The sequence below is a fragment of the Mus pahari genome, chromosome 14 (genome assembly GCF_900095145.1).
Source record: "Mus pahari chromosome 14, PAHARI_EIJ_v1.1, whole genome shotgun sequence".
Lineage (NCBI taxonomy): Eukaryota > Metazoa > Chordata > Mammalia > Rodentia > Muridae > Mus > Mus pahari.
Window position 1 is genome coordinate 41,925,925 of NC_034603.1, and position 12,498 is coordinate 41,938,422.

General features: G+C 39.5%; 1 protein-coding gene across 1 annotated transcript; it reads left to right on the top strand.

Moving 5' to 3' along the window:
- The first annotated feature begins 8,127 nt into the window (after positions 1-8,127).
- Positions 8,128-9,191, top strand: LOC110332518 (olfactory receptor 1A1). The gene has a single exon (XM_021213785.1). The coding sequence runs from the start codon at positions 8,181-8,183 to the stop codon at positions 9,120-9,122; it is 942 nt and encodes a 313-aa protein (XP_021069444.1). The 5' UTR covers positions 8,128-8,180; the 3' UTR covers positions 9,123-9,191.
- The last annotated feature ends 3,307 nt before the right edge of the window (positions 9,192-12,498 follow it).

The following is a 12,498-nucleotide window of genomic DNA, read 5'->3' on the forward strand; positions in this document are numbered from 1 at the left end:
ATCATCATCATCATCATTGTTTCCTATTACTCCCACAAAGTTCCCACAGGGTAAGTTAAATTATCACATTTTTTTTTCTATCGGAGGTCTGTCATCAGGTGAAATGAAGTGCCAAAGTCACAGAGTAGCCAGTATCAAAACTGGGTACAAATATCACACACACACACACACACACACACACACACACACACACACACACACACACACGCACATCACAGAGAGAGAGAGATAGAGACAGAGAGAGAGGGGGGAGAGGAGGGAGATGGAAGAAGGTATGTGCACACAGACAAGAAAGAAAGAGAGGGAATTTTAAAGTAAATATACAAAAAAAAGTAACAGAAGACGTTTAAAACAAAAACAAAAACCTTCCTGGAATTAAAATATAATAATAAAGGAAGCTAAGTCAGGTATGGCAAGGGTCACCTTTATTCTCAGCACTGGGGAGACAGAGGCAAATCCTCTTTGCAGCTCCTAAGCACTGGGATTGCAGGCATGGGCCAGCATCCTCACTTTAGGGAGTACTGAAAGGCTGAAGCCTAGGGCTTTGGGAACCCTAGGCCATCAGTCTCACCCTAGAATCTGCATTCACAAGACATGTCAGACAAAAGGCAGTGTAAGAGAATCTCATCTGACCACACTTTTCCTAGCTCCAGCCTTTCATATAGGACCAAGGAAGAGCATTTGTGCTCCTGTAAGTAATACTGTCTGTTCTATGTTGTGTACATAGGCACTCATACAAGCATATGGTTTCAGGGAAGAGCTACAAAGACACCTACCCCGACACATCATGGAGAGGATATATGTGTCATAGAAAATAGAGGACAACTTTCAGAAGCCAGTTCTCTTTCTACCATGTGGATGCATGACTGAATCAGGTTATAAGTCCTGGAAGCAGACACATTTACCAATTGATCCATCTCACCAGCTCTTCTCTAGATTCTACCTATGGGGTCAAGTGTGTCCTTGCTTCTCATTTTCTCTTCTTTTATTTTATATTTCAATTGTATGTCCATTGGTGTTTGGCTATGTGTATGTCTGTGTGAAGGTGTCAGATCCCCTGGAATTGGAGTTACAGACAGTTGTGAGTTGCCATGTAGATGCTGGGAATTTAACTCTGGTCCTCTGGAAGAGCAGCTAGTGCCCTTAAGCAGTGAGCCATCTCTCCAGCTCCTCAATCTTTATTTTTTTATTGTAACTGATTGCAAATCACATGTTGCCACATTCCTTAGACACTTCACAGATTGCTAGTGTTTGCATTAAGCAAGGACTGGGCTCTTCTGTCTCCAGACATATGAGTGGAATCTGCATCCACTCTAATAATTCCTAGTATCTAATTGGAAACAACACTTGCATAGGACCAAAGTCACACATATTACCTAACCTACTCAAGTCTAGGCTTTTTCCTGTTCCCTAGCCGGTGCTATATCCTCTTCCCTGGATGAAGGTACAGAGCATATTTTGCCTGATGTGTTACTTCAGTAATTTGTCTGATGCACTTGCTCCAGTTGCCTGGAAAAGTCATCACTTTTCCTACCTCAGTAACTATTATCCCCAACTCTTGCCCAAGCACTCAATCCATGTTTTCTTTGCACACTTCTAAACCAGCCCATGCCATCTACCACCGCTAATGGGTACTCTTCATTGTCATGAAAAACATCAGGCAACTGAACACCAGGCAAGTTACTGATACTAACATTCATGACTTACACTCATTCCTCACCAAAGCCCTTCTAGAGCTTCAGCATTTTACCTGTGAAGATTGATCCTTACTAAAGACATCATCTAATAACTTTTCATGTTGAAGGATACAATCATTTGATATTTATTCAATCTCATCTATACATTACAAACATACGTCTTCAGTCTTGGGAAAGTCTCTCTAAAGCAGATTGGTTCAGAAAGGAAGAATAGACATAAGGAAAAAGAGTAGCTGTGAGAGATGGCCATGAGACTGAGCGGCTGGAGGGACTGCAGAGTACTTGCCTGTCTGCAGGAGACAGCTGATGTTCAGCTGTGGAGATAAGAGAGAACTGGAAGTTCATGGAGCAAAGTATCTGAGAAGATACTCAAGAATAGGAGGACTGACCTGACACATAGGTGCTGTTATATGAGTAATGAGACAGATATAGACACATGAAAATGATATGCACCAGAAAGTATTGAGAAATGCTCATTTTGTGGGTTTAGGGTTCTCAATGAACAGGGAAGTAAGGTCCAAGCCTCTGGAACAGTGCTCAGGTGCCTGTCACAGAGAGTTGGAGGAGGGTGGGAAAGTTTTGGGAGGACCTCCGAGGACAATTAGGACTTTTGCTGAAGAGTGTGAAAGGTCCAAATAGAATTAGGTATCAAGAGTTCTAGTCCCAACTTTTCATGATTTCTCCACTTTGTAGGTGTGAGAGAGAAGAGAGAATAAATGAAATGTTGCCTTAGGGTGGCATTTTTGGGGAACAGTCATAACCATCCCATTGTTTATAAGGGATATGTGAAGGTGCTGAAACTGGACTGTTTCTGAAATGCAACAAAAATGTGACAAACTAGATTATGTGTTGAAGTCCAAGTTTATAGGAAATTCAGAACCTGGAGAGGAACTCTTGGTAATTAAATAATGGAACAAAAGATCATCTGAGCTATTCTGCTTCGTCTTGTCTATGTCTTTCTTCCATTGGCCCTGTCTCACTTGAGGCGGAGAGCTCTGGATCCAACTCCCACGGTGGTTAATCTCTTCATCCTTCACGTCTCTACAAGGAATACTTCCTCTCTTGCCTCCTAGAGATATGGTCTTGAACCACTAGGTTCCTGGTCACACTCAGAACTGAATCATTCCCAAATCTGTAGTCTCTTTATTTCAAGTGTTATAAGGATGGTATTTAAAATACCAGAACAACCAGAGAATGATGTGATAAAAATCTAACATATAGACTTAATACACAGGATATGAATTTGTTTGACCAAATTTTTGAGTAAATACTGAAGACACGTTTGTCATTTTCTTCTTGTGCAAAATCCTCTTTTTTCTGCCCTTTACACCATAGTCACTATTCTGCAGTTGATATTAACTAACACAACTTACACTCTTGCTATATTGCAATATACCCCCTTGTACTAGCGGTCATTAGTAAGAGGGTAGCTTACTCTTCATGTGAATCCCCTAACAATTGGGGAGAGGGCTGTCTCTGACTCTGTTGCCTGCCACTGGATCCCCTTCCCCTGGCTGTACTGACTGGTTGGGCCTCAGTGAGAGAAGATGTGCTTAGTCCTACTGTGACTTGATGTCTCAGGATGGGCAGCTAAACAATGGGGTCTTCCCCTTCTCTGGGGGCTACTACTAAGATGTAAAGTGAATAAATTAATTAGCAGAAATTATTAGTCGAAGGAAGTATAGGCAAAACACATGTATTATATTCAAATCACTTGGAACAATAGCTAAGGTAATGGCAAAAATGTTTAAATCCCTGCTCTGAGCTCCAGCCCAACAACTGCAAACACCAGTCTGACTGCTTGATAGTTCTTTATTATATGGAAGGGAAGTGAATGGAGATGAAATTTAACATGCAACTTTGACATACTAAAGATCCATTTTTTGGAGATTTACCTTCACATTCTTAAAAAAATCTCTTCAGTGATTTTTTTTAAATAATAGAATGTGAAATTATATTTTTAAAAAAGAAGGGAGTAAAATTTAGTTCAATTTTCTTATTTATTTTTTCTTTGATTTAAGTTTAATTGCATTATGATGAGAAAAGATACATAGTTTCAATTTATCTGAATTTGGCAACATTTAAAAATATATTTTGAGTAAAAAGACTTACATCACATTCTTCTTTCCCTTTTGTACCCACCTCCTCCCGGAGAACCCCCTTCAAAATCTGTAATACCTTTAGTTTTTTATCATATTAGTTAAAATTTATAAAATATTGTAACACTAAAATTGAGTTTTATAAAAGTTGTTTGATATAAAACAACAATCAATTGAACAGTCTTATGTAGATGCTTGTCTACAGCAATACTGAAAATACATATGGTTTTCTCAATACAAATTTTAAATAACCCCAAATATGTTAACTGTATGATATTTTGAAATAATATATCACTATTTGCTTTTTTAATGAACATAAATAGATAAAGTCTTTTTGTTTGTTTGTTTCTTTGTTTGTTTTTGTTTTTAGTAGAGCTTAAAATCTTAGCTCTTACTGTGGTACAAAGACAAAATAAGAACGGATTTTGGACATTGGAGTTCACTATAATAACACTGTACTTGAATGTCCCTCACATCACCAAAGGATTTTACCTCCATAGTAGATAAGCTAAGAGTTGACAGTTCTGCTGCCCCAAGGAATGAATTGTAGGCACGATTTATGGATATAGATGTCCTGTTATGGTCAAAGCTATTTGACTTGAGTAATTATTGTCATTCTCAGCCCACAGGGAACAGATTACATTCATTTAAGAAATGGTGTGAGTATTAAGATAAAATATTCAATGAAGTCATTCATCAACTGTTTCAATGAAGAGTAGTTCTGTTTGAAGGGTGGCATAGATGTTAGGTGAGGGTAAAATTCTGGCTCATTGGCTGTGATGATTTTAAAAAGCATTCATCTCAGAAAAAGAGTAACTTATAAAGCCCGCTTCTTAAAATTGATACAATAATTATAAATATCAAGCAAAGCCTTCAGTCTCACTATTGGCAGTTCTCTTACAAGCTACCTCCCAAATTAATTGTCTACATTTCTTTTGGCTGTATAAATAATTTTGAAATATGTAAGCTGTTCTGAAAACCATAGTATAGTGTAAAAACATCAAATAAACAATCCTACTAATAGAGAGGCTGAGATAAGAGAAGCATTATTTCAAGACCATTATGTGGTACACAGCAAGACACTGTTATGTACAAACAAGCAGAAAGTGTATATGAATTGTACAATATTGGACCTGTTTCTCCCATCACCAAATGAGAGAGACCACTTGATGACAGCCAACAAATTTCTAATTCCTCATATTTTTGAATTTCAATCAAAAATAGGATATGTTGGCAATATTTATTTTTGTATTAAGAGATATTAAGGAAAAGTAATTGTTACTTCCTGTTAATTTTCTTGTTAGAGGTGAATTATGTTTGTATGGATTTGTTGAAAGATTACTTTCTTGCTTCTTCTAGGGTGTAGTTTCACTGCTTGTGTTGATGTTTTCCATCTATTATCCTTCGTAGGACTGGATTTGTGGAAAGATATTGCATAAATTTGGTTTTGTCATGAAATATCTTGTTTTCTCTGTCTATGGTGATTGAGAGTTTTGCTGGGTATAGTAGCCTGGGCTGGCATTTGTGGTCTCTTAGGGTCTGTATAACATCTCCCCAGGATCTTCTAGCTTTCATAGTCTCTGGAGAGAAGTCTAGTGTAATTCTGATAGGTCTGCCTTTATATGTTACTAGACATTTTTCCCTTACTGCTTTTAAAATTCTTCCTTTGTTGGGTATATTTGGTGTTTTGATTATTATGAGGCTGGAGGAATTTATTTTCTGGTCCAGTCTATTTGGAGTTCTGTAGGCTTCTTGTATGTTCATGGGCATCTCTTTCTTTAAGTTAGGGAAGTTTCCTTCTGTAATTTTGTTGAAGATGTTTATTGACCCTTTAAGTTGGGAATCTTCATTCTCTTCTATACCTATTATCCTTAGGTATTTCCTTTTATACCTATTATCCTTCTCATTGTGTCCTGGATTTCCTGGATGTTTCAGGTTAAGAGCTTTTTGCTTTTTGCATTTTCTTTCACTGTTGTGACAATGTTTTCTATGGTATCTTCTGCCCCTGAGATTCTTTCTTCAATCTCTTGTATTCTGTTGGTGATGCTTGCATCTATGAAACTATATTTTCTAATATATGTTTGTTGAAGTGTAAAAACAAGATTTTTAAGTACTAGTTTAGAACAAACCAACAAACAATAAAACCTGAATGTGATGTCTTACAGTACAAGAGTTTCCCTTGGTCCCTCTTAGTAAACAATCATTGTTTTCTGTGGGTTTTATCCTGTTGATATTTTATTCATAAACTCATGTCTACATTGACAAATTCTTGTTCTCTTTTCATTCTTAGGGAATAATTTCAAGTGTTTAAGGCATATACAATGAATCCCTATGCTTCAGGTGGATCTGTGGACATGTCCTTTGAGTCTAAGAACATAAAGACCTACATCTCAGCCAACGGGTCCAACCCCAACTGTGACTGTGATCCTGAGGGGCTGATACTGCACAGACAAGAGCTTAAAGTTTTGTTCTGAGCACTCTTTTGGTTATCACATTAAGGTATTCCCCTGTTCTTCTTTTAAATGATGCCATGCATTTTAATGTGCTTTTTGTTTTTACAAAAATCACTTTAGAAAGATTAGTGAACTACAAATATCTCAATTACTGTAGCAAACTTATAAGCTGTCGATGGCTTAAACAAGAATAAAAGACTATTTTCCATGAGGTAAATGTAAAAGATTAATATTTTTGTTTGGGGTATCATTCCTGTATGTGGGAAGCTCTTGATATAGGTTCATCCCACAATATGACCCCATCACTCCATTCAATTTCTTCAACACTTCTAGTCAGCAATAGAGTGTGAAGGAAGCCCAAAACTAAAACACCTAATTGGATTGGCTAAAACTCAGTCATACAGCTGCACCTCCCTGTAACAGAGACTGGGAAATGTAGTTTAAATTTGTTTCTCAAAAGGGCCAAAGTAGCACACTTGGCTAAGCAGTTAGTGGACTTAATCATAGTTAGTATGACTGAGAGCACAAGATAGGGAGGAGAAGAGGAGACTAGAGAAGCAGCTAAGAAAATATTGTAACATTTCAGGTACTAAACCATAGTGGTCAAACCTACTAAAGCATGGAGAGAGAAAGCAGGAAGGCTGAATTGTGCAATAACTTTTTATATAAACAATCAACACTATCACATGTATATTCAAGATAAGATAAACTGGACTCTTCCAAAAATGACACACTAGTCAGCTAAACAAATATGGAATGTGGGTTGATTGTTGTACACTATGAACGACAATCTATTGGGGGTTAGAGTAAACAATATGGGCCTGGTGAGATGTCTCAGTGGGTAAGAACAGTTGTTGTGAAAGAATGAGAACCTGATTTTAAGTCTCCAGCACCCTCATACACAGCTGGGCATGGCTGTGCATACCTGTAACTCCAACTTTGGTGAACAGAGACAAGCAGATTATGGGAGTGTTTTTGGCCACCATCCTAATCCAGTCAATACGCTAGACTCAGTGAAAGATCTCATACACACATGCTTCACACACTGAACTATATGTCATTCTTCTCCCCAAACCATGGCTATTTCTTCTTAGACTGTAATATGCTAAAGGGAGTTTAGCCAGCTATGTGGGCAAGATGCCTGAAGATGGAAATGTGGCATAAAATTGAAACCTTTGTAAACAAAACTAAGAGTTAACTAATCTGCAGATATAACCATGATGTAGTTCTGTGACTCTTCAAAAGAAATAAGAAGAGGAAAGGCTGGAGAAAGACACATCATGGTTGTGTACACTTGAGCATTTGTCACCAAGAAAAAGTCTATGAAATCTATTTTTGTCAGTGGGGATTCTAAGAAAATTCATTGGACTAATTCCAGTGACCGTCATGATTAAAACCCTCCAGTGACCACTGCAGACACTGCTACCTCTTGGTGGTATAGTGCCTGCTCAGTGCAACAACTCCACATTTCCAGGTTATCATTAATATTAACAGGCTGTTTGAGGTGGAAAATTTAATTGCCCTAAAAGGTCCTTAAATGTATACTAAATTTTTAATTCAGAACTCTCCACAAAAGGAAAAACTGCTTTACATGCAGAATGAACAATTAATATTTCCCCCTATCTATGACATGAGACAAGAGAGTATATGTTATTTACATTTTAATTATGAAATCTTAGATGGATGTGTGAAAGTATTGATGGGAAAACTGTAAGTCAGAGGTGCTCATTTACTACTTAGATGTGTGTTTAGGAGTAAATGACTACTTTTGCCATGGACCAACAGGAAATTGCCCCAATTACAAGGCTCTAATTTCATGGATCTGGGCATAGAGAGAGCTGATCCCTTGAGTAAACTGTTACATGTGGTAACATAAATCATAATTGCACTAATGGTTCTGAATTAATGTCTGATTTCATGTTGAAGGAGCCATGAGAGAAGAAAATGAGTCTTCTACCACAGATTTCATTCTCCTGGGAGTTACAAGGCAGCGGGAGCAGGAAAATTTCTTCTTCATCCTCTTCCTGTTCATTTACCCCATCACAGTGATTGGGAACACGCTCATCATCCTAGCCATTCACTCTGACACTCGCCTCCATAACCCCATGTACTTTTTCCTGGCCAACCTCTCCCTTGTTGACATCTTCTTCTCCTCTGTAACTATCCCCAAGATGTTGGCCAACCATCTCCTAGATAGCAAGGCCATCTCCTTTGGGGGATGTATGGCACAGATGTACTTCATGATATCACTGGGAAATACAGACAGTTATATACTAGCTGCAATGGCATATGACCGAGCTGTGGCTATCAGCCGCCCACTTCATTATGCAACAATTATGAGTCCACGACCTTGTGTCCTGCTGGTTGCTGGGTCCTGGGTGATTGCAAATGCCAATGCACTACCCCACACCCTACTCACGGCTAAATTGTCCTTCTGTGGCAATAAGGATGTGGCCAACTTCTACTGTGACATTACACCTTTGCTCCAGCTGTCCTGTTCTGACATCCGCTTCAATGTGAAGATGATGTACCTTGGGGTGGGGGTCTTCTCTGTGCCACTGCTGTGCATCATCATCTCCTATGTCCGGGTCTTTTCCACAGTCTTGCGGGTTCCATCCACCAAGGGCTTCCTCAAGGCNTTGTCCACCTGTGGNTCTCACCTGACAGTGGTGTCCTTGTATTATGGGACAGTCATGGGCATGTATTTCCGGCCCCTGACGAGTTACAGTCTGAAGCACGCACTGATAACTGTGATGTACACAGCAGTGACCCCAATGCTGAACCCTTTCATCTACAGCCTGAGGAACCGGGACATGAAGGCTGCTCTGAAGAAACTCTTCTACCGCCACTCTTCCTCTTCCTCCCTCATGTGAGACCATGCACAGCTGACACTGTGGTCCCAAGTCAGAAGCACTAGGAAACTCAGCTTCAATGTCACCCCTGCAAGGAGCTGCTTGTCACCTTTCCAGCTTGAAATTCCTTCCCTCAAGAGCATTTTTTTTATAATCTGAGGAGGCAATTTATAAAATGCACTAATATCAATGTATTTCTGCTCCCTTGGGAAGAAGGCTTGGCCACCACATGGCTCTGGGTTCAGTTCTCACCAGCCTACTGAGCAGCTTTGACTTTAATGTGTCAAAATCAGACTAATAATATCTGTGCTGCCTATGTCACAGCCTGTGATAATAGTATCACATGCTTCAAAGACTGTAGTTCATTGTGTGCTGATTTTTTCTAACAACTATATGTATCACAACCGCTAACCTGCAAGTCTACGTATATAAGACCTGTCCTAACATCTGACTGCATCTTCACAATCTTGGTCATTTAACCTGCATCCAAATAAATGTGAATAGGAGTGATATGAGTTAATTAAAATATTAAAATATTAAAATTAAATAATTAAAAATTAAAATATTAATTTCTGAAGTTAAATCTAATAGTGATCAGAGATTACTAGATTGGACACAGTTTACTTACCTTCTGTCTTTTTCATTTTGCTTTGTGTCTTGAGGCATGCTCTCATAAGTAACACAGGCTGGATTTGAACTCTCAGTATTCTTCTCCCATCTGTTAATTGAAGAGATTGCAAAATATTTCCATTTTATCAAGTTCTCCATACTTAAAGAAACTGTGTCATGGGTGCATTTCTATGGTGCCTTCGTGTCTAACTAAAGTACACTGTCTCTAAGGATGCTCTTATCAAAGTCTTACTCAGATGATGATAACTAAGAGATTTGTTATCATTTAAGCAACAAAATTGTTACATGTTCAAGATAATAAAATGCTAGTTTAATTCAGTATAATATGAAATGTAGTGAGCAAACACTTGGGTTCAATATAAAGAAGGGGACAAAAACAATATAGAAAATAATCTGCCCATCTTCCTCCAGTGTAGCCCAGAGAAAGTGAGGCTGTCTTTCTACTATCTGTCCTGATAACATTGAATGTTCCTCCCAGAATAGGGGAGTTAATTCAGAGGTCACTGAAGAACCATGGTGGAGCCCCACGGTGCCACCAATTGATGCTCCTTTTTTGAGAAAATGGGAAAGGTTTTTTTTTTTTCAAAACATTAGTAACTATTCATCAGTCTCATCTCCAAACATGGTGACACCATGAAGAAATAGCGAACGCCTTCTAACAGCACACAAGCTTCTTTGCTAATCATGCAAAAACATAAAATTATCATCTTCTGTGGGTGATTCACACTATCAAAACCTTGTTCATGGGTAAAGAGAGATGATGTTTCTCATGTTTTCAGGACTCTAATGCACCAAAGCCAGGAGCTTCCATGGTAACCTAAGGCTATGGTTATAAATGACTACAAATGTGAGTGAATGGTCGATTGATGGGAAAGGACAAGGATTTTATTTAGAGAATTCCAGGATAAGATAATGAAAATGCCACCCAAGCAGAAGGGTTTTTATTTGGATCCTTAGTGCTCATGTAAGAAAGCTAGGTATACAGCCACACTCTGTTATAACGTCAGAAGTGTGATGCTGTGGGCTGTCAGGGTCCCTGGGAATGGTTGGCCAATCAGTCTAGCAAATTGGTGAGCTCCAGGTTCAATGAGAGAGCTTGTCTTAGAATATAAGATAGTGATTGAAGAAATCATCAGACTTTGACCTCTGGCCTCCACATGCACGTGTATGTGATTGAGTATATACCTAAACTCAAGTGTGACATACATCCATAAACACCCAACATTATATTATCAATATATTTCAACATTTTTAATTGTTTTATTTATTTACACTCCAATGTTGTCTCCTCCTTCCTATTGCTTCCCTTGCAGAGTTCTTCCCTCATCTCTCCTCCCTTTTGCCTCTGAGAGGGTGGCCCCCAGGGATACCCCTTATATGGGGCTTCAAATCTCTACAGGATTAGACACATCCTCTCCAACTGAGGCCAGACAAGGCAGTCTTCTGCTACATATGTGCCGGGGCTTGTGTATGCTTTTTGGTTGGTGGCTTAATCTCTGGGAGCTCCCAGGGGTCTGGGTTAGTTAATATTGTTGGTCTTCCTATGGAGTTGCCATCCCCTTCAGCTCCTTCAATCCTTCCCCCAACTCTTTCACAGGGGTCCCTAACCTCAGTCCAATGGTTGACTGTAAGTATCTGCTTCTGTCATAGTCAGCTGCTGGTAGAGCCTCTCAGAAGACAGCCATGATAGGTTCCTGTCTGCAAGTACCACATGACATCAGTAATAGTGTCAGGGTTTGGTGCCCACCCGTGGGTGGATCCCAAGTTGGACTGGTCACTGCATGGCATTGTCTTTAATCCCTGCTCCACTTTTATCCCAGCATTTCTTTTAAACAGGAACAATTCTGGGTCAAAAATTTTGAAGGTAGTTTAGTGACCCCCATCCCTGCACTGGGAGCCCAGTCTATCTACTGAAGGTGGTCCCTTAAGGTTCCATCTCCACACTGATGGGCATGTTAGCTAAGGTCATCTTCATTGAGTCCTGGGACACTCTCACATCCCAGGTCTCTGGGACTTTCTAGAGATTCACCCTGCCTGCCTCCCACCTCCAACCCCCCACAGCTGCATATTTTCATTCATTCTCCTAATCCTCTGGGCTTCTCTCCTGTCTCTGCCCCTATACCTCATCCTGCCTCTCTTTCTCCCTCCACCTCCCCTCTCCCACCCAGGTTCCCCCCTCCCTTTGCCTCCCATGGTTATTTTGTTTCCCCTTCTAAGTGGCATTGAAGCATCCTCTTCTTCTTGTTAAACTTCTTAAGGAAGTATTTGTTTCCTTGCCTTTTCATCCAAGGCTTTTTCTAATACATTAATCTTTTATCTAAGTTTGTATTTTGTGCCCAATGTTGGATGCCATTTGTAACCATGGGGCTTTCCACCTATGCCCCAGCTCTCCAAATAATGACTCTGAGACTTCATTATTATGGATATCTGCCTAGGAGAGAAGCTTGGACTGTTCCCCCAACTAGCTTGTAACTTAATTAACCCACTCATTCTAGTAGATAAGTTCCATATGGCTAGCTACCTTTTCTCATTTAATACATTTGTCTCCTCTTCCTGTGCACCACTCTATCCCAGAATTCTTCCTTTCATGCTGGAACTCCCACCTCTTATTTCCTGCCTCAGCTCATTGGCCAGTCAGCTTTTTATTGACAGGTGATACTTCCATACAACACACAAAAAAATTATCTCTCTATTAAACAGATGTACATTCTGCTTCTGTCATTTCTATTGATTGCTACTAGGGTAGAGAGAGTGGGGAGAGGGGGGA